Here is a 22,707-nt window from a genome sequence, read left to right as displayed (position 1 = left end):
CACTTCCGCCTCTTGTTATGTATAAGGGCAAGTCAGTCCAGCAACAGTGGTTTCCTCTAGATCTTCAACCCTATGCTAGCTGGAAATTCACAGCAACAGAGAACGGCTGGACAACTGATCAGAATGCCCTAGAATGGCTAGAAAAGGTCTTTATCCCTCAGACTGTCCCAGAGGACCCTTCAGATACTAGACTACTAGTTCTAGACGCCCATCATAGCCATACAACAACAGACTTTCTGTGGCGATGCTTCCGGAACCACATACACCTCCTGTTTCTGCCGCCGCACACATCACACGTCCTCCAGCCTCTAGATCAGTCAGTATTCCGACCTCTTAAGGCAGCCTATAGGAAGTATCTAGGGTACCTAGATATACAAAGCGATTCAACTGTAACAGGCAAGAGGAACTTTATAGACTGTTATAGAAGGGCACGTCTAGACGCCTTGACTATCCAGGTTATTAAAAGCGGCTGGAAACACACTGGGTTATGGCCAGTTGATGTAGCGCAACCTCTATCTAGCCCTTTCGTGTCTAAGGCATCAGCCAGCCAGCCAGCCAGACAGCTAGACGGCCAGACAGCTGGGCAGTCAGGAAGTCAGCAGTGGGATGGAGCTGTATCTATAGTCCCATGGTCAACCCCGCGTAAGTCTGCTGATCTTCAGCGTCAGCTGCACCTATTCAACCAGCTTACGCAAGATACCCGAGAAATCTACACCCAACGCCACCTATTTAGAAAGGTCCAAAAAGGCTGGGACCAACAGGCCTATAGACTGACAGTCCTAGAGCGTCAGGCCCAGGCATTCCAGGCCCAGACGGATAGTCAGCAACAAGGCAGGAGAAAAAGGGTCCAGACGGACCCTAACACGACGTTCGCTAATATCGAGGATATCCGACGGGCGCAAATTGCTGCTGGCGAAGCAGAGAGTAGCACAAGTGAATCCAGTGGATCTGAATTATCTAGTGAAGCAGAAAGTTGCATCTGGGTAGGTGGTAGGGATGAGGAATAATGGATGTTGTTGATGGGTATGGTGATATTGATGGGGGTTTGGGGCTGCGTGGTATGCGGGGTTGCGTGGGAAGCAGGGTGGTTGAGTTAATCGAGGGTGCTCGACCTGTTTGAACGATTGCTGGCTTTCGACTATTCAGTTGACAATGAGCTTCTGGAACTGCCCTCGATCGAATCGTTTGATCAAGCTATTGGCCAGAGCTTGATCCTTTGGATCGGAGCGTTTGAGGCTCATGAAATCCGAGATAGAGGCAAGTACCCTCTTGCCTCCCTTCTTCTGCGACGGTGTGGATCGGCGTCCTGATGAATCCCAGTAGCCGTGGGCTTTCCAGAGGTGGAGTTCGGCGTTTTGGGTACCTTTGGATTCGTATGACTGTGGTGTGGGACTCTTCTGGCGCACACATGGCATACAGATCCATCGTCGGGATGTTGTGGATTGAATCTCGACTCCGTAGTTCCATACCCATGACAGGGTGTCTTTGCTGCGCTCGGCCAGGGTGAATCCCTTCCAGACGCGGAAGATCCTCCGCTCCTCATCGCTTGTTGGTGCCCAGGTAGAAGGCTGGAGGACCTCCTGGTCCGGTTCCAGGACAGGTCGAGTACATTCGGCATGCCCCTCGTTGTTGGTCGGTAATTTAAGGTCAATGGTTGAGTCCGTCATGTCGCGCTTGAGGTCACCAATGGAACGAATCAAGTAAGTAAAGAAAGGGAGTGGACCATTTGGATTCACGCGCAGAACGCGTCAAGTCTGCCAAAACGCGTCCAAGTAATGTTTTGATTAGCTGCGTTAGTACTGGTACGGGTTGAGGTAGCAATGGTTAACGGACTATATCGATGCGCCAATACCCTCTACTAGCGTCCACATCAATCCACATCTCAATCCACGCAGCCCCAGGCGTTGATGGATTGATTACGTAACAGCACGCCACGTGGATTGACGTTGACGTGGATTGAAGTCAATATATTGATCAATGCCGTGGAAGTCGTGGATTGATTCCTCACCCTGCGCAAAGAGGTCATCCTATCCGCCGGCGCTTTCCAGAGCCCCCAGCTTTTGATGGTATCTGGTGTCGGTCCCAAGGAGCAGCTCGACAGGTTTAAAATTCCCGTGATTGCGGAGCGCCCCGGTGTCGGCAAACACATGGAGGACCACGTCTTCTTTGGTCCTACATGGCGTGTCAAGGTCCAGACTCTGACCCGTCTCGCCAACGACCTGATCTACACGGCTGCTCAGTTCGCTACACCCTACAGTGTACTCAAGCAGGGTCCACTTACCAACCCGGTCTGCGATTTCCTCGGCTGGGAGAAGACGCCTCGCGATCTCATCTCTGCGGAAGCCGCTGCTGTTCTCGACAATAAGTTCCCTCCCGACTGGCCTGAGATCGAGTATCTGACCGCGCCGGGTTACGTTGGCGACTTTGCCAATCTTCTCCTAACACAACCCAAGGACGGATATCAGTATGCCACCATCCTCGGTGGTCTGGTCGCTCCTCTCTCCAAGGGTACTGTCACCCTTGCATCGGCCGACACTAAGGATCTGCCCCTCATTGACCCCAATTGGCTGACTGATCCGACCGACGTTGTCGTTGCGATCGCGACATTTAAACGCCTTCGTCAGGCATTCGCCAGCAACGCCATGCACCCGGTTTTGGCTGACAACAAGGAGTACTTCCCCGGTTCCAAAGTTGAGACAGACGCACAGATCCTCCAGAACATCCGCAACACTGTCATGACAATCTGGCACGCAAGCTGCACTTGTCGTATGGGAAAGACAGACGACCCTAGGGCCGTTGTCGACAAGGACGCCAAGGTCATTGGTGTTTCCGGCCTAAGAGTAGTGGACGCTAGTAGTTTTGCCTTGTTGCCTCCCGGTCACCCTCAGAGTACCGTTTACGTCTTGGCCGAGAAGATTTCGGCCGAAATTTTGGCAGGCTACTAGACCCTAGTTGCCACGATATATTCCATGGCTGCGTACAATAGACTGAGTATATAGTTGAGATATTACTATACTCTCGTTGTATAATTGATGTAATGCGCCATCGATAGACTGTATTCCTGTTGACCTGAAGCTCTATCGTATAGGTATAGATTAGATTAGCGGGAAGGGTAGTGGGATTGCGTGCGTGTTGGGCCCTTGTCAAAGTATCATCATCGTCAGCGGATGGTGTCTTTCCTCCTTGATGAAAGGAGATGTTGTCTCTGTGTGTCGGGGCATTGGAGTATCCCCTGTGCGCTGTGATATCCATCGTGTGCATCGAAGGGGGAATGCTCCACTGTCTCTCTTCCCTGTCCGCATGTGTATTGATCTGAAGGTGCTGCTCTTGTGCGGAAAAGTGACGCGTTCAGTCTCGCCAAGCTGTCCTGAGTTGTGCCAGCATACCCATCCCTGTCTAAGACAGGTTATCCGATAACTCTCAAGTGTGTTTACCGGCTAGCGTTGTGTCGGTTCTTTTGGATTGCTTCCCAACGCGGTCTGGCAATCGCCTCTCAGAACGTAGTTTGCGCCTGGCGGCATTGGGGGTTGTTTATCGCACATTTGGGAACTGCTCTTCTGTGGAAGCACCCTCTCGGCATGCTTTGCATGCTTCTCCTTTCGCTCTCTGCTAAAGGTTGTCCTCAAGGCTGCTAGACAGCCATGCCCTTGTTATGATGTTTCAGCAGTTGGTCAGCGGCATCGTAGATGATCTGCTGCTGATTTGTTGGTCGCGCGGCCTAGAACAACAGATAGTAGAGACGTCAATATAACATGACTGAGCGTCGGCCGCAATCTGCAGCGTTCATGAGTCAATGCATTTCTGTTGCCCGTCTCCGGGAACAAGATCCGCGCGAGACATTTCGGCGAGTCAGAGTAGGCGTCGCAGGGCATCTAGCGGAGCAGACAGGAAACCCGAAGACCGACTCAGACACCCGCCCTAGTTTTCTGGGATCAACAGCGGGACTTATCAAAGCGACAGATCAAGTAGGCCCTAGATCTACGCCTTTCAGTTGAGTTACGACGCAGCTTACTTCGCGCCAAGAAATTGATCCCATAAACCCTGGGCACCTTTCGTTGAGTAACCATCTAACAACCCGTGCCATAAACAGCAGGCACTGCTTCAGCCGCCGTAGATAGGACGTTGAACACTTGGGGAATAGGCTTCAAGATGGCATGCTAAAAATACAACCAAACCACGGGAATCCGAAGCGAGACGGCAGACATGGAGTAAGCAGGAAACGGAGACATCACTTATGGGCTTCAAGGAGACAAGGACACAAGCTCAGCAATGTATATGTAACCAGTTTAGGTGCCCTTTCGGCTTCGCCGCCGGGCGTAATAAAATGTGTGTGTGTGTGTGTGTATGATAAGAGGATGCAGTGCCTGGCCCTCGGCTGAGATACACTCGATAATGGATACCCAGGCTCGCGATCCAGGCTGCTTTTTACGTTCAGACTTAGTCTCTGCCCTGCCTAGCACTAGCCCATTTGCTCCTTGGCCCTCAAGGATACCAGTCTCATCCATATTATATCTATTGGCTGGTTAGATGGCTGATATTGCTGGGATCGCGAGATATTTGAACCAGTCCCTGATAACCTCAGTAGATGCCCCGTTAACACGTCTAGAATCAATAGATCGACTTCTCTGGACCTTGATAGATGGGTTTCTTCGTATGAAGGCATTCACCCATCTCTTTCCTAGAGGCTGGGTATCGCCCATCGCATTCAGGATACGCTGGGCAAATTCTCTGACCTGCTGATGCGTTGGCGCAAGCCCAAGGTCAGCCTGTATCTGCACCCAACTGGCCAGCTTAGCTTCCTGATTAACAGAGAGTCTCTGGAAGTCAGAAAAAGCCGATGCCCTTGACTGGGTGCCAGTTATGCGGTTTTGCAAGGTAGTCTTTGGGATGCCATAGGTACGAGCTGCCTGGCGCTGACTAACGCCATTGGCCATAGCCTCCAGCGACTGATTAAGCTCATGTTCGGTATACTGGACCATTAGGCTATAAATAAGGTAGCCTAGAAAGATGAGGCCATTTGGATAAGTATGGAAAAAGTTGTGATAGTTGGAAGTTGGGGGATGAGGTTGACGATGAGGGATTTTTAGGTGGTCGGAAGTGGGGGGTGGTTGGAAAGTGGGTAAGGTGACTTATGGCTTTTTAATTAGTTGCGCAAGCAGTGCCTCGAGCATGGAGCATAGGTGTGTGACGGACCGCGGGCGGCCGACAGCGTTTGGCGGGGCTTTCGTCGTTCCAAAGCAGCGTAGGTTCGATCTGATGTGGCTGATGGTGCGGGTGCTGCACCCAACGATGCGAGCCATCTGAGCATTGCTGAGCGACTTATTGAGAATCATGTCACGAATGAAGAAATGCTGCGACACTGCAAGGTTGGGCGCCATGGTGGCAGGAAGCTGCGTGCTGCAGACTAAAAACCGGTCGACAACAAATCCGTAGCTCAGAAACCTACTTAAGCTCAGCTTCTAGAAGATTCGATGCGAGCGCAGCGCACCTGGTATTTTGTGATTATGCTGCATTGGCTCATGTAACGTAGATCAGAAGTAGACTAGCGGGCTCCGTAATGGAATAATGTTCTTGCGGCGAAGACTGCTGTGAACTGCCTCTCCCTCTGTGTGGTTGACCCAATAATTTAGGAATTTACTTCAGCCCCTACAACCGCATGTTTTACCATGCCGTGAAGACCATCTAACCATTACCGATTCAACCCGACAGTTCTTGTTTGCTGTTGCTTTCGGAGTTTTGTTGTTCTTCGAGCGAATTGCATGCGAAGAAGTGTCTGCACACTTGGCAGTCTAAGCCAAGGGTTTGATTTGCTAGCCTTGTGCCACTCAGCCGCACAAGGCTGCCAGTTAGAACGTCAACCCCTCATTTTCGTCAGCATGGAGAACGATGATCTCCCCCTTTCAACTTCCCAGCTCTCAACAACAGAGCATGACACGTTCGCGTGACACGGCATTAATTCCAACGATAGCATGAGCAGATGTACTCTGACAAGGCACGACACTCACTTGCCTCGAACCAATTCCGATGTCCAGCTACCCTCGACCACGCCGGTTCGAAGACTTCCGCATCGCCATAATATGCGCACTGCCTCGCGAATACGATGCCGCCATCCTGGCTTTCGATGAGATCTGGAACGATGATGGAAATGGGTACGAACCTGCGCTCAGGCAACACAGCAATCACATGCTGGGGCGGATTGGAGTCCATAATGTTGTTCTCGTCCTTCTCCCGAACATGGGAAAGGTCAGCGCGGCAAACGAAACAGCTCGTCTCCAGTCCACTTATGCTGGCCTCGAGCTGGCTATCTTGACTGGCATCTGCGGTGGAGTGCCTAGTCCTGGGACCGAGAAAGAGGTTCTGCTTGGGGACGTAGTCATCAGTGAGAGTATCGTGCAATATGATCTGGGCCGACAGTACCCCAGTAAGTTTAGCAGGAAAGACACAGTCGATGACAATCTCGGCCGACCGAACAAAAACATTCGTATTCTACTTACCGTCCTGGAGACGCAGCTTGGCCTGAACGAAATGCAGCGCGAACTCAACCAAGGCCTCGCTCAAATTCGGCAAAAAGCCATTGACGCAAAATACCGGTGCTGCTATGACCGTCCTGCGGCCGAAGAAGACATGCTCTTTGAGCCAGACTATCCTCACAAACATCGGAACCAGTCATACTGTGGCTGTGGCGTGTCTACTACCTGCGATGAAGCGATTAGTGCTTCTTGCGAGGATCTTCAGTGTGATCATAGACGCCAAGTGTTCAGGAAACGACTCGAGTCTAAGAGAAAGCGAGAATTGGGGGAGGAAGGGGGCATCGCCAACATACACGAATCTCGGATACACATTGGATGTATAGGCTCAGGTGATACGGTGATGAAATCTGGCGAACATCGGGACCGGGTTGCTGCAGAGCATGGCATTGTGGCCTTCGAGATGGAGAGCGCGGGGGTTTGGGATGAGTTTCCATGCATCATCGTCAAGGGTGTATGTGACTACGCCGACAGTCACAAGCACAAGAAGTGGCAAAACTTCGCCGCTGCAACGGCTGCCTCGGCAACGAAGGCGCTCCTTCAGCGCTACCCCAGAGAGAAGAAATTTAGGGTCATCAGTGCAGGCTGTAAGTAAACAAGTCTTAGATCCTTGACGACACTGACCAGCTTTAGTCCCTGCCTCATACAATGAGTCCTCCAACTTTGTTGAACCGTCCGGAGTTTGTCATCACATCAGTCGCCATGGGATGCCTCAAGATACACCGATTTCGACAGCGAAGCGTTAGTACATTTGCAAAGTTGTGACCAGAAGAGAGGATAGGTTGTTGACGGCTTTACAGATCCCACACATCACGTCATCCCGCTTGCGAAAAATAGACGCTTCGTTGAACGGGCTGAAGTGTCTGATCTCAAGCAAATGCTGTTTAATGAAACGCGCGAAACAGTTGCTTTAGTAGGTCTGGGTGGTGTGGGAAAAACACAGATTGCCTTGAACATTGCCTATTGGGTTCGAGAGAACAAGTCGGAATACTCCATCTTCTGGATCCCAGCCCTCAGCTTTGCAAGCTTTGAGCAAGCCTACGTCGATATCGCAAAAGAGCTTGATTTTCGTCCAAATACGGAAGGCGAAGATATAAAAACAAGCGTCCGACAGTTCCTGAACTCTAATAAGGCTGGCCGTTGGCTACTGATAGTTGACAACGCCGATGACATGGAGATCCTTTATGGGTCAGCAGGCGAGCAGAATGGTTTGATCAATTACCTTCCACGAAACGACAATGGCATCACGCTATTCACAACACGCTTGAGAGAACTGGCGCTGTCAGTGGCGGACGATGCGCTAATGGAACTCCATGCGATGGATCAAGGCGAAGCTGAGACGTTGCTTGGGAATTCTATTCATCGGCGATAACTCCTCCAGGATCACGACTCGGTGGTAGAACTGTTGGACTTCCTCACCCACATTCCCTTGGCCATCACCCAAGCCTCGGCGTATTTGAACAGGAACACAGGTGTGTCAATTGCAAGGTACCTTGAACTGCTGCGGGGTACAGAACAGACCCTGATAAGCACGATGGGCCGGGAGTTTCGCGACAGCACCAGATACGCAAATTCACCCAACGCAATCGCAACTACGTGGTTGGTTTCTTTCGAACAGATTCGGCAAATTGACAGCTATGCTGCCGACTTGCTGTACTTCATCTCATGCATCGAGCCAAAGTCCATACCACGATCAATGCTACCTTGCACTGGCTCCGATGAGGAACTGGAGTACGCAATCGGCACGTTAGGTTCCTACGCATTTCTTGTTGAGCGAGACGAGACCCAGACATTCGATATGCACAGTATCGTGCATCTAGCGACACGCATCTGGGTGAAGAATCAATTCATCGACGAACAGATTACAGAAGATACATTTGAGCATCTCAACGAGATCTTTCCCACTAATAACTGTGTGAATCGTGCTATTTGGAGGCAGTATATGCCTCACGCCCTGAAAGTCTTGAACGAAATCACAGAAGCTGAAACACGTGAGAAGTTGGAACTGTACTCGCGAGTTGGGCAGTGTTTGCTGGAAGACGCACGGATTAAAGAGGCCATCAAGCTACTGGAACACGTTGTGGAAGTGCAAGAGAGCATGCTAGACGAAGGGCATCCAGATCGACTTGTCTCACAGCACGAACTCGCAGGAGCATATCAGGCAGATGGACGAGTCAAAGAGGCCATCAAGCTACTGGAACACGTCGTGGAAGTACATAAGAGCACGTTGGACGAAAAGTATCCCTCTCGACTTGTCTCACAACACGAACTTGCAGGGGCATACCGAGCGGATGGACGAGTCAAAGAGGCCATCAAACTACTGGAACACGTTGTGGAAGTGGAAGAGAGCACGCTAGACGAAGGGCATCCAGATCGACTTGCCTCACAGCACGAACTCGCAGCAGCATACCGAGCAGACGGACAAGTCAAAGAGGCCATCCAGCTACTGGAACATGTCGTGGAAGTGCAAGAGAGCACGCTAGACGAAGGGCATCCAGATCGACTTGCCTCACAACACGAACTCGCAGCGGCATACCAAGCAGATGGACGAGTCAAGGAGGCTGCTAAGCTACATACGTATTTAGCAAGTCCATCGCCTGGAAAAACATACCATAGTGTATGAAGCAAGGGATGGACCAGTGAAGTAAATAGTGCAAAATACCGTATATGATATTTTTTCAACCCTACACTGCACTGGATTGTTTAGGAATTCGGTGCACTGCACGGTATACGGTATCACACTGTATTTGAGCAATATCGTATCGTAATATCATATCGCACGGCGTGCAAAGAGCCGTATGGCCTAAGCATCAAACTAACCAATTTAAGCAAGGTTGAGGTTCAAGATCATCGCGTCGACCATAAAAAGATGAGGCTATTCACAAGCGAACATACAAGATGTCACTAATTGTAACGGGCTGGGCCCGTGTAAGGCCTTGCTGGATATCGCGGCCATGAGCCACCCCTGATCAGGCCCACCACGGAACCCACGATGCCGACGATCCGATGGTCAGTGCGGCATGGCCCTGATCAGACCAGCGGTGAGGCAGAGATGTACTGTTTTTTCCCTTCTGATCCTCATCTGAGGATACTCGTACGTAGTCACCATAGCTGGTTGCAATACACCTCGCCTTGGACCGTTACACTAATATTGCCAGATAACGAGAAAGCTCGGATAACCGGTTTCCTAGACCTCACTCGTTCTACATTAAGAGTTTAGCTAAGCTACACCATTGACTAATTTAACATCACTGCTATCGCCTAGGTGCGAGAATGAAGTGGAACTAGAGGTCAAGAGAAAACTACACAGATTCGAACATTTTGAGCTTAAATTGCTTGCATACTATGCATAGCTCATATTATAAGGTAAAATATTAGAAGATCCCTGCTGTTCATCCCCTCCAATGATAGCTGTATCCAAGACGAGCTTAACGTCGTCAACCCAAGCCAAGTTGTGAGTCTTCGACCAGATGCGCTCAATTGCCTTAATTATATCAATCCTTCAACTGTTCCTGCGATCTTAGAGGGTGATCTTTATATCAGAGAACAGACGTTCTGGCTCAGCAGACATCGCAAGAATTGAAAAAAGATCCAGCGCTAATTTAAAAAGGGTTAGATAGAGCGTTTGTTGTGTATCCTCAAGCCACCACTTTGATACAACTAATAACATTGAGGCTGCCCTAATCAAAACTGAGGCCAGGCTTCGAATCCATACCACGAAATCCACATGTGGATCCACGTTATGGATCCATGTCCATTCCATTCCATTCCACGTGTAACGGGCTGGGCCCATGTGAAGCCTTGCTGGATATCGCGGCCATAAGCCACCCCTGATCAGCCCCACCACGGAACCCACGATGCCGACAATCCGATGGTCAGTGCGGCATGGCCTTGATCAGACCAGCGGTGAGGCAGAGATGTACGAAAAACAACACCATCAAAAGCGAGAACGAAATTTTTGAAATCTGAGCAAAAACAGCGCCACAACACACTCTGTAAGGTCAATTGGATAGCCGGGTGCCCGTCGTAAAGCCCAAAGCGACGTAGGCACCATGGCAACCCCATGGCCGTCAGAGCAACTATGGCCAACGCACCACCGAGAGCATGCCACCGAACTTAGCAGACACCTCCAGACAGCAGTCAAGTCTATCGACACCGCAAACGGAAACCCCCTCAACCCACAGGCTGTGAGGTCCACGCTTATCGCGGCCCTCTCCCTGATCATTAAATTGCAGAACCTACCTGAGGTCGGACACCTCCACCAGGCTATCGAGAGCCTGCGAGCGGAAACCAAAACAGCCAACGAGAATACCACCCGCGAAACGAGAACCATCAAGATCGCTCTACAGCAGAACACAGCCGAACTTAAGGAGAACACCAACATAACACGCGCGGCTAACGAAGCCGCGAAGGAGGCTTGGAAAGCCAGCGAGCTGGCGGCTAAGGTCGTAAAGGACATCAAAGCACTGGGACCAATGAATCAGGGGAGCACCGCACAGTCATATGCTAGTGTAGCCGCCCGAGGAGGACTTACAGGAAGCATGCATAACCCCCGTAACCAGAGATCGTCCCAGACCCAGACTCTGCGTGAGATCATTGTGAACATTAGAGATCCCATCACCATTGCCTGCATAAGAGCCATGAACTCCCGTAGCCTTAAGGCGCACGTAGACCGCGCCATCGAAGAAAGCAGTAATGAGCATATCCGCAAACTCAAGGCAGTATCTGCTAATCAGCTCAAGAGCGGCGACCTCAGCATCAAGACAGCCACGACAAAAGACATGGAGGCCCTCCGCCAGTTTGCCGAGGACTGGGAAAACCGCATCGGCAACGGAGCCGCGGTACGGATCCCAACCTATGGAGTGCTAGCGCATGGCATAAGGACCAGCTCAATGGATATGGATCGTTTCAACGAGATTAGAGATGACATGCTGCAGGATAACAAAGCGTTCATTCCTACCGCAGAGATCAAATACATCGGCTGGCTGACCCGATCAGCCAGCAAGAAGACTGCATCAACAATCGTGGTGGAATTCTCAAAAGCGGAAGACGCCAATAAACTCATTGATGAGGGTCTCATCTGGCAAGGCCAGGTATTCCAATGCGAAAGATATGACAGAAAGTGCCGTCTGAGGCAATGCTTCAAGTGCCACACATACGGCCACATAGGAACCCAGTGCAAGGCAACGACAACATGCGGCTACTGCGCGCAAGAACACATGACCCGAGACTGCCCCTCGAAAAGCGACATGGAAACGCCTAGGAAATGCGCTGCATGCCACGGCGAACACGAGGCCTGGAACGGCAGATGCCCTACCAGGATACGCGAAAAGGCCAAGATCAGGACCGCCTACAACCAGCGGTCAAGGTATCACCTGGAACAAGCGGCCCCACAGCCGGCCCTAGGACCGGAAGCCCGGACCCGGCCGAACCCAAGGACGACACGACCAACACTGGACCGTCAATCTCAGGAAGACCGACCAACCCGGAGCCGGTCCCTGACGAAGAAGGTCCAGAAAAGGCCTAACCCGACGGATACCCAGGAATCAGAGGAGACGATTACGGTGGCTGCGGAGAATACGCGCCCGAAGCGCACTATCGTACGGTCGCGAAGAGCGCTTGAGGCGCTCGACCCAAACACACAGATGGCAAACGACAGCACAGCGATGGAGATCGTAGTCGACGATAGCGAATGAACGGACAACACACACTTACAATACTACAGTACAACGTAAGAAAATCAAAGGATACAGTCATGGCAACACTCCTTCGCGACCCGAATATCGACAATTACGATATTATTGCCATCCAGGAACCGTGGAGGAACCCATTCAACGCAACGACACACCACCCAGCTAAAGACCGCTTTCACCTATGCTACCCATCCAACGAGGAAAGAGGGCCGGCTAGGGTGTGCTTCTTTATTAACAAAAAGCTCGACCACTCTCGATGGCAGTTCAAGGAAAGTAGCAGAGATCTCTGCACCGTCAGCATTGGTACAGGCGAGGGCAATGAACCGCCAACGGTCATACACAACATATACAACCCCTCACTCCAGGAGGACAATCGACCACAAGTTCTGCAACAACTGCGGAAATCGCTAGAAACACACCAACACGGCGAGCAAATTGTTGCTGGCGACTTCAACCTTCACCACGAGCTATGGGGAGGCAGTAATATCCGGGCGCGAGACCGCGAAGCAACAGAACTCTTAGACCTCATGGACGACATGAATCTTACGAGCCAACTACAACCGGGAACTGTCACATACGAGGAAGGGAACCGCCGGACGACGATCGACCTATGCCTCGTTACAGTCGGTCTCGTTGACAGGATAATCAGATGCGAAGTAGACCACGACATTAACCACGACTCCGATCACCTACCTATAGTGACGTCCCTGCACCTAGCAGTAGCAGAACTACACCTGGAGAAGAAGCGGAACTGGAAAGCCATCGACGAGAAGACATTTATTCAGACATTCCGGGCCTCACTACCACAACTGCAGAGGCCCAGAACGAAGACAGCACTCGATGGGTATGTAGAGGCAACGGTTGAAGCCATCTCAACCGCTATCGAGGCATCAGTCCCAGCCAAGGCCCCATCGCCGAAATCCAGAACCGGATGGACTGAAGAATGCGCGTATACCCTGGCCGAGGCGAAAAGACTCCGCAGGGTATACAGCGAGCAACAGACGGAAGAAAGCTGGGAAGCGTATAAGGAGGCGAGAAACAGAAAAGGCCGTGTCATACGGAAAGCACTACAACGAGCCCATCGCGAGGCGGTGGAAACAGCGGCTGGCTCTCCCGCATCGCTATGGAGAATCGCTAAATGGGCCCGGTATAGACAGGATCAGTCACCGACCGTCACACCAGAAATCAAGAAACCCAACACGACTCAGGTCGCGACCACCCCCGGAGAGAAAGCGGCGCTATTCAAGGAAACCTTCTTCCCTCCACCTCCAGAGGCAAACCTTGGAGATATCGACAACGCATCATACAGCAACCAGATCATTTTACCGCTGATATCGGAAAGTGAAGTGGAAGAGGCCATTCAAGAAGCAGCGCCGCTAAAGGCTCCAGGCCCCGACGGCGTCACCAACAAGGCACTTCAGATAGCGAGACAGTGGATCACACCACACCTCACCCGCATATTCAATCAGAGCCTCCGAATCGGACACTGCCCGCAACACTTCAGAAAGTCTACCACAGTGGTGCTAAGGAAACCAGGCAAAGATAACTACACAGTACCCAAAGCATACAGACCGATAGCCCTCCTAAACACGATTGGCAAGATCATGGACGCCATCATCGCAAAAAGACTAAGCTACCTCGCTGAAGCACACAGATTACTACCAGAAAGCCACATGGGAGGAAGAAAACAACGATCCACGGAAAATGCACTGCACCGAATAGTCGACCAGATATACGATGCCTGGGGTTCAGGAAAGGGAAAGGTAGCGAGCTTACTCCTCCTGGATGTGTCGGGTGCCTTCGACAATGTTTCACATCGCCGACTCCTGCACAACCTAAGAAAAAGACGAATAGACGAAGCAACGGTACGATGGATCGCAAGCTTCCTTGAATCACGAGAAACAGAGATCCACGTGGACGGATTTCGATCCGAAGTATACAGAATCAACACCGGCATCCCCCAAGGATCGCCCCTGTCGCCCATACTCTATCTCTTCTACAATGCGGACCTCCTAGACAGCTGCAACGAAGCTGAAGGCACAACAGCCACCGGCTTCATTGATGACGTGGCGATCCTAGCAGTAGGGGACAACACCGAGGACACCTGCCAGAAACTCCAAGAAGCGCTCCGGAAGGCCGAAAGGTGGGCCTTCACTCACGCGTCCGTCTTCGCACCCGAAAAGTTCCAGCTCACCCACTTCACACGAGCGAAAACCAGAATCAACACAGACACAACGCTTCAGAGCCAATGGGGAGAAATCAGGCCCAAGACAACCTGTAAATACCTCGGCCTCATCATGGACTCATCCCTCAAGTGGAAGCAGCACATCGACGAGACAGAACGCAAGGTAACCAACACCATCACAGCACTCAGCAGCCTAGGCAACTCCACATGGGGCGTAAGGACTAGAGAGATGAGAACAATCTACAAGGGAGTCGCCATACCACAGATGATGTACGCGTGCTCGCTGTGGTCGAACAGTGGATGGGGAGAGAAGGGGTACACCAAAAGGACACTTCACAGATTGCGAAGACTCCAAGCCAGAGCAGCCAGAGCAATGAGCGGGGCGTACAAAGCAACCTCGTTTCCAGCGCTAGACGTAGAGATGCATCTCCTGCCAGTTGAACAACAGATATGGAAACACAATATCGACACCGTCAGCAGGGTAGGCACAGCTGAAGCCCCCGCACGCAGAGGAACGAAAAGGAGCCCGAGACAAAGAATAACGAAACGACTGCTTGACGGACAAGAGGCAACCAACGAGGAGACTGAGCATATACCGCCCTTTGTTACACCCCCATGGTGGCAGGGCCCGCGCATCCTTATCGCTGGAGGAGCAGAGCAGGCCGAAAAAGCACACCAACGATGTCTAGAACAGAACACCAATGCAGTCCACATCTATACCGATGGCAGCGGCATTAACGGCCAAGTCGGAGCCGCCGCAGTCTGCACAACTACAGAGCAAACCAGAAAATCATATATGGGAGACGACACAACATCAACGGTCTATGCGGGAGAGTTGCAAGGGATCGTCCTAGCCCTCGAAATGGCCCAGGCAGACAAGGAAAACGGAAACCACAGGAGCAAAGTCTTTATCCACACCGACAACCAAGCCGCAATCAGGTCGTCAGCCAAACCGAAAGGGAAGTCTGGCGCATATCTCCTCGAGATCATCGCAGACAAGACACAAGCCCTCCGCGAACAAGGACTCGACGTCGAGCTCCGATGGGTCCCCGCCCACATCGGCATCCAGGGCAACGAAGCAGCAGACGCCGCAGCTAAAGAAGCCACAGGATGGAGACAGAACGGACAGACGGGCGCCAAGGCAGACAAGCCGAGAGCCCTGTTCAAGCTTAGGTCCACAATCAGGACCTGGTCACACAAGCAGTCGCACCAAAAATGGCAAACCGACTGGCAAGCTGAGACGCGAGGAAGAACGTCGTTCCGTCTCACGCCGAAGCCGACAAAGAAGGTCCTTCAAGCTCACGAAGGGCTCAGCAAACGACAGAGCGCGCTTCTGGTCCAGATGCGCACCGAAAAGATCGGACTCCAGGATTTCCTCTTCAGCCGAAGAGTACCGGGCATCACCAACGCCAACTGCCCGTGCCGGGAAGGACGACAAACGGTATCGCATATCCTGCTGCGATGCCGCAAGTATCGACAGCTCCGACGTCAGGAACTCGGAGCCCTCCCAGGACGACACAATCTCCGGGTCATACTGAACGAGCGCAAAGCAGCCGCCAAGGCAATCAGGTTCATAGAACAGACCGAGATCCTTGGGCAATATGGGATCGAGTCGCAACCCAGACAAAGCTGAGCATTGGGGGGAGACTGTAGGTAAACGGAACCATCGCAAGAGGCATAAAACCTCGACAGAGCCTAGGCATATATGTACGTTAGTAGAGAACCGCGAACTACACTTGGTGGGGGCCAGGAGTAGATGAGGTTGGAGAGCAAAGTGGGAAATTTGGAGACAGCTGGTCGATGTTTTGCATTGGCGAAGTGGGGCGCGACGGATTAATACCCGGAGCGCGTCGGCTGTTAGCCAAACCCCGCTATCCGGGCATAGCTGCTGACTAAAGCGGCCAAAACCGAGTAGGAAATCAAGTCAAGTCAAGTCAAGGCAGAGATGTACTGTTTTTTTTCCCTTCTGATCCCTCCAGTGAGCACACTGGATGCTGCTTGAAAGAGCAGTAGGATGATGTGGCAGACCTTCTCGTGGTGTCCGGTGTCAGTAGGAGTGGCAGGTGTGGTGCGGTGTGTCGCGCGCGGTCGAAAAACCGCGGTTGGATGGTGCTATGAAAATTTTCATTGGCACTCTTGAACCTATAAACGGACTACGCAATCAATGATCGCTGTACCATCTACGCCATTTCTGAAGCTAATATGCTACACGGGGGATACTGGCGTAAGAAAACTATCTGACTTGATATTAGTTAACGTTAATGAAGAGACAGGATACCCTCTGGCCTATCCGGCTCTGGGCTCAGGAGGTGGATGAGTTAAGCATCATAAGGCATTGGTGCGTCTCTTGGCGAGGGCTTAGAACAAGCCTACGTGCTCTAGTTGAGCGTAATGGAAGTTGTTAAGACCGACGGGTTGGCATGGTGTTAGTAGACTTGTTAAGCTTTAAGCATAGGAAAAGCGGCTAGACTGATCCCGAGGACACAGCGCACTGCAATTAAACACTATATGGCGGACATGGGTTAGGTTAGTGGACAGAGTATAAGTAGTTGTGTTGGCGTGATGGCTGCTCTGTGCTTTTGATTTGTAAGACATGGTTGGTTGTGAGTTGGAGATAAGTTGTGGTAATGGGAAGTTGGACCTGGGGTTGTGTTTAGGGTTTCTGGTGGGCTATAGCGCCGTGGTCGTGACTAGAAGGCAGCAGGGGAGCTGTGTTCTTAGTTTATATTTGGGTTATTATTTGGACGTGGTATTGCTGGTATATTTGATGTATTTCTAGTTTGTATTTGGGGCGTCTAAGAAGACGTGGTATTGCTGGCGTAGTAGCTTTTGCACTTGAGACCTGTGGAGACGACACGGTGGCTCGAGAGGACGGAGGCGCATGTCGGTTGGTTTAGAGACGGGACTGCTGTTGTGGTCGGCTTAAGGTGTAAACTTGAACGACGCGATCGTATGGCCTGTACCGGATACGGGGCAGTACTGTCTCGGCTTTGCCGCGGGCCGAGACACTCCTGTGGGAAGGTCTCCAGACGGAGCAAAAGGCTAACGGGGTCGTTAAGGCACAGCCACGGCCGGCCGAGTGGCTTCCCGGAAGGGGTGGGTTGTTCGGGGCCGCCGTCACCCGAACCGGCCGAACCAGCCAAATCAACGACACACTGACCAGCGCGCCCAACACAACTCGGGCCCACTTGGCCGACACTCTGTACTGCACGATCGATACCTCACGAGTTGAAGCAGAGGATGGCAACAAGCTCAACGCGGGCGCGATCAGGGCGGCAGTAGAAAAGGAGATGCGTGCGGACGGGCATACGGGATGGCGGTGCCAGGCCGTCACCGTGAACCCAAGGAATGCGGATCTAATCAGAATCGTCTGCCGAGACGACGCGGAACAACAAATGGTCAAGAAAATCGCGGAGACGAAGATTGCCCTGGGTATGCGTGTCCGGGACGATGACCTGTATCCAATCAAGGTCGACTTTGTGCGATGGTTAGCAGTGTGGGAAGAGAAAGGAAGGTACAGAAGTGATGTAGTAAAGGAGTTTAGCAAGGAAAACGATACCACCGTTGCTAAAATCGTATGGCTAAGCGATCAGGAAAGCCCGAAAACGTACAGATCAATGGCGGTCTACGTAACTAAAGCTAGTGACGCTAGAAGGCTTATCTCAGAGGGCTATTTTCACGCCGGTGGAGAGTCTGGAAACACGGGGGTGTTCAAACCGCAGTCTCGGATACATCAGTGCTTTAAATGCCAGCAGATCGTTCAGCATAAGGCAGAGACATGCGAAAACAGCCTAGTATGCGGGCGGTGTGCCAAGGAGGGTCACCACCACAAGGAGTGTCGTGAGACAGTACTGAAGTGCATTCCCTGTGGTGGCCTGCACGAATCCTTCAGCAAGAAGTGTCCGAAGCTCTACCCATCTATCCATGAGTAGAGACTTTCATATTCTCTAACTAAACGTGAGGAAATAGGACGCAGTGCATGAGAGCCTGATGAACGATGAGCAACTATGAGACTTCACAGTTATAGTAGTGCAAGAACCATGGGCTTGGAAAAGAGTGGGTAAGATCTTGATGGCGCTGATGCGGTATAGTAGGTAGACTAGGATGGTTCTGATGGCGTGGAAAGAGGAAGGACGGTGGGGGATTAGGAGCATGTTGTGGGTGAACAAGGAGGTTAGAGTAGAGCAAGTGCTGATACCATCACCAGATATGACCGGAGCCATTCTTTGACTCTCAGGTCATTGAGTGCTGGTTGTGTCAGTGTATGTCCTGGTATAGGAGCCTGAGATGCTTCGCTAGACATGTTCACTGTTACGGCAGGTAATTGTAGGCGTCAGGAGTGGCGTGGGTGAGGTGGTGGATGTGGTCTTCGTCGGAGACTTTAACTGACATGACCAACTATGGGGAGGGGATGATGTCTTAGCGACTAGATAAGGAGAGGCAGACCTAATCATTGACTTAATAAGCGACTTGTTACTTAGAAGCCTCTTACCACGAGGGACAAAGACGTAGCACAAGCATGACGTGGTAACAACGATTGATCTGTTAATTGCGTCGGAGGAGCTGGCAAGAATGATGACAAGATGCGCTGTGCACGAGACAGACCACGGATCGGACCATTAAGCGATCGAGACAACGTTTGAGATTGCGACTCCAGACACGGGCGACAAGCCCCGGTTTTTGTTTAAGAACGCTCTATGGAAGGCGATTAATGCTAGGATTGAGGCGATACTGTAATGTACTCCTACAAGAGGCACGGTACAACAATAGATGGACCGGCTTATGTTGGTAGTAGCGGAAGCGGTAGAGGCGTTGACGTCTATGGCTAAACCATCTAGGTATGCAAAGAGGTGGTGGACTAATGACCTTACTTAGCTATATAGGATCTATATATTCTGGAGAAGCCGAGCGAGGGCAGAGAGACGAGCCAGCCACTGTCCGCCGGATCTAGAGGAGCAAGCCCAAGCAGCGGCGAAGCAGTACCACGACGTGATCTGACAACAGAAGAAGAACCACTGGCTTAAGTTCTTGGCTAACGATACGAACATTTGGAAGGCAGCTAAATATCTAGGCGCCGACAAAGGAGCCTCGTTCAACAAGATACCTTAGCTTACCAGAACAGACGGTTTAAAGACAGAAGAGACCAGGGAATAGGCAGAGGAGCTGTTGACTGCGTTTTTTCCTCCGCTTCTGGATAGGATTGATGTCCACAACGGCCGCCTGTGCTTTTCCTTGATATCACGTTAGAAGAGGTGGAGAGATAGCTGTTTGCGTCGAAATTGTGGAAAGTACCCAGAGAGAACGGGCTGCTAGTAGCCGTGTAGAAGCAGACGTGGCTTGTAGTGAAGCATTAGGTTCATATGCTGTTCCTAGCCTTGGTGGAGGTGGGAGAACTGCTTAAGTAGTGGAGACACATAAAGATCATTCCGCTAAAGAAACCTAATAAGGATGACTATATTATTGCGAAGGCTTAGCGACTGATCTTGTTGTTGTTAACACTAGGAAAGGTGCTTAAGTCAGTGATAACTAAAAGGATATTGCATATTGTTGAGATATATGGGCTTTTGCCTACAAGCTACTTTGGGGCTTAGAAGTAGTAATTGGTAGAGCAGGCTCTGGTTCTGCTTTAAGAGTATATCTATAGAGTATAGAGGAAGAGAAAGGTCCTTAGTCTGGTTAGCTTTAACGTTAAAGGCGTATATAATAGGGTGTATAAGGAGAGACTGCTTTAGAGACTTAAGGCAAGAGGGATCCCAGAAAAGCTGGTGAAGTAGGTTGATGTATTCTGCTTACAATAGACAGTAAGCATCTAGGTTAATAGCCAGGACTTAGAGGTCTGCTTCTTGCCTCAAGCTAGGCTACCTTAAGGCTTACTGCTATTGCTTATCTTATTCCTTTTCTTTAACACCGATTTAGTCTAGTACTAAATTGATAAGAATAGAGGATTACTGGTATTTGTAGACGACTATACGGCATAGGTCACTGGACCATTGCGAGAAGCAAACCGACAAGGAATCTAGGTTATTATTAATGAGCTCTTGACTAGGAATGATGAAGCAGGGCAACATTTGAAACAGACAAGACAGCCATCATACACTTCACCCGTGACTGGCAAAAACCGGAAGATTACTTCACCTTCGATATCAAAGGGGACACAGTCAGGCCTAAAGACCACATAAAGGTTTTAGGCGTAATCATGGATACCAAACTCTATTTTAAGTAACATGTGGCAGAAGTGGCGTTAAAAGGCCTTGAAGCTGTACTGGGGCTTAGATGACTTAAAGGCCTATCTTTATTGACGGCAAGGTAACTCTTTGTGGCGGCAGTAGCGCCGACAATAGATTATGCGTTGAACGTCTGGAAACACAGGTGCAGAGTAGCCTAGATGAAAGTTATTAATAGGATATAGAGGATTAAAGCTTAAGCGATCACTAGAACCTTTATTATAGTAGCCACAGTAGTTACCAAAGCAGAAGCAAGTATATAGTTAGCCCAGGAACGATTTAAAAGAAAAGCAATTAAGTTCTAGGTGGTATCGCTAGACTTTGCCTACAAGTTACCTGCTACAACACATTAGACCTTAGAGCTTCAAGAGGTACATCTTGCCTTTCTAGAAGATAGCTACAGCATACTAAGACCTAGCAGTGAACAGGCTAGAGACCATTGGAGCGTTTCCACAGCTACCGTGGGAAAGCTGAATCTATACGGTAGTAGAAGAAGACGACGACAGGGCAAGCAAGGCAACCCAGACTGGGTGGGCCATGAGGGCTGCGACAAGTAGCTTAGCAAGAAACGGAGTCGTGGGCCACAGAACAGTAGTACTACTCCCTTTGTCACACAGGAGAGGCGGCTCTACGACAACAGGATTAACCACTATTGGCCCTAGGACAAAGTTAAACCTATATAGAGCGGCACTTATAGTGATAGTAGTAGTGTTGGAGTCTCTTTCAAAGAGAGTCTATTACCTTGCTATCTACGTTTTCTTTACTAACAAAGCGGCCATCTTAGCAGCAGAAAGACCACGATAATAATTAGGCCAACAAGAAATCCATTGCATAAACGAGGTAGCTAAGACGCTCGAAAGTAAAGGTAACAAGGTTACAATTTTCTAGCTTTTTACAGAAGTAGAGTCTAACCTTAAGTAGGTAGCTAAAACAGCAGCGAAAGAGAGTATGTAACTAGGGAAGACGCCGAGGAAAAAGCTAGCGAGGGCTTATTTAACTACCTTAAGATACGCGTTAAAGAGAATATAGAAGTATAACAGGTTACCTGAAGGTGTAGGAAAGTTCTTAAAAAGGGTTAATGTTGCCCTGCTGGGAATGTATACATAGTAACTATATGACTTATTTTTATGGAAGGAGGCCAGCATGCTGGCCTAGTTATGGACAGGGATGGCTAGGCTTAACTGGTACCTGTACCAGATTAGGGCAACCGCCTTAGATCAATGTGTATGTGGACAAGCAGCAGAGACGGTCAAGCATTTTCTTTTCTGGTGTACCTAGTGGATAGTATAACGTGCACCAATGATCTAACGAACTGATATACATAGAGGTAACCTATTATTCTACCTAGGCGAAAAGGTAGCTTCTGACCCTAATAATTGGTCGCTATGTATGGATGTTGTAAGAGAAACGGTAAAGTTTACTATAGTAACTGGACGACTTAATAGGCAGGTCAACTAAAGACAAGACAAGAGCGACACACCATCACACAGCCTATACTAACCACTAACTTACTATATATGCACCTCGTGTTACTGATAGCAAGGCTTGCTTTAGCTGCTGAAGATAGGGACCTGAACACTTGGAGGAATTGGCCCTAAGAATACCTGCTACTAACTTCACAAGAAACCTTTCCCCTGCTACCAAAAAAAAAAAAAAAAACCCTCTAAAAAAGTTTATTAATAAATATCGGAAGGAGTAATTAGTAACATAGACGGAAATAGATATTGCTTATAGGCTTAGCTGAGACTAGGGTAGACACTTAACAAGGGGAGCATTGAAGATAGATACAAGAGCCCTTTATGGCTTAGCTAGGGCGTAATAAACTCTGCCTGCTTGCCTTCTGATCCTTATCTGAGGATACTCGTAGTAGTCGCTATAGCCTGTTGCAAATACATACGCCTTGGACCGTTACATATTGCCGGGATTGCGAGATATCTGAACCAGTTCCTGATAACCTCAGTAGATGCCCTATTAACGCGTCTAGAATCAATAGATCGACTTCTCTAGACCTTGATAGATGGGTTTCTTCGTACGAAGGACTCTATCCATCTCTTTCCTAGAGGCTGGGTATCTCCCAT

The 22,707-nt window shown here is 50.3% G+C and overlaps 4 protein-coding genes across 4 annotated transcripts; 3 read left to right on the top strand and 1 right to left on the bottom strand.

Moving 5' to 3' along the window:
• Positions 1–1,142: 1,142 nt before the first annotated feature.
• On the bottom strand, positions 1,143–1,667 carry ColSpa_03840 (uncharacterized protein; the record flags this gene model as incomplete). Its single annotated transcript, XM_049270052.1, has 1 exon — positions 1,143–1,667. One exon carries the CDS (start codon positions 1,665–1,667, stop codon positions 1,143–1,145), a length of 525 nt encoding a protein of 174 aa, XP_049126009.1.
• Positions 1,668–2,063: 396 nt separating this feature from the next.
• ColSpa_03839 (dehydrogenase patE) lies at positions 2,064–2,945 on the top strand (the record flags this gene model as incomplete). The annotated part of the gene is made up of 1 exon (XM_049270051.1): positions 2,064–2,945. The coding sequence occupies one exon, from the start codon at positions 2,064–2,066 to the stop codon at positions 2,943–2,945; it is 882 nt and encodes a 293-aa protein (XP_049126008.1).
• A 3,079-nt stretch (positions 2,946–6,024) lies between these two features.
• Positions 6,025–7,122, top strand: ColSpa_03838 (uncharacterized protein; the record flags this gene model as incomplete). Its single annotated transcript, XM_049270050.1, has 1 exon — positions 6,025–7,122. One exon carries the CDS (start codon positions 6,025–6,027, stop codon positions 7,120–7,122), a length of 1,098 nt encoding a protein of 365 aa, XP_049126007.1.
• Positions 7,123–10,579: 3,457 nt separating this feature from the next.
• ColSpa_03837 (uncharacterized protein) lies at positions 10,580–12,054 on the top strand (the record flags this gene model as incomplete). The annotated part of the gene is made up of 2 exons (XM_049270049.1): positions 10,580–11,600; positions 11,861–12,054. The coding sequence occupies 2 exons, from the start codon at positions 10,580–10,582 to the stop codon at positions 12,052–12,054; spliced, it is 1,215 nt and encodes a 404-aa protein (XP_049126006.1).
• Between the last annotated feature and the right edge of the window lie 10,653 nt (positions 12,055–22,707).

The sequence above is a fragment of the Colletotrichum spaethianum genome (assembly GCF_022836535.1).
Source record: "Colletotrichum spaethianum MAFF 239500 DNA, contig07, whole genome shotgun sequence".
NCBI classification, from domain to species: Eukaryota; Fungi; Ascomycota; class Sordariomycetes; order Glomerellales; family Glomerellaceae; genus Colletotrichum; species Colletotrichum spaethianum.
Note: the sequence above shows the minus strand (reverse complement) of the source record. Positions and strands in the feature narration are given on the sequence as shown.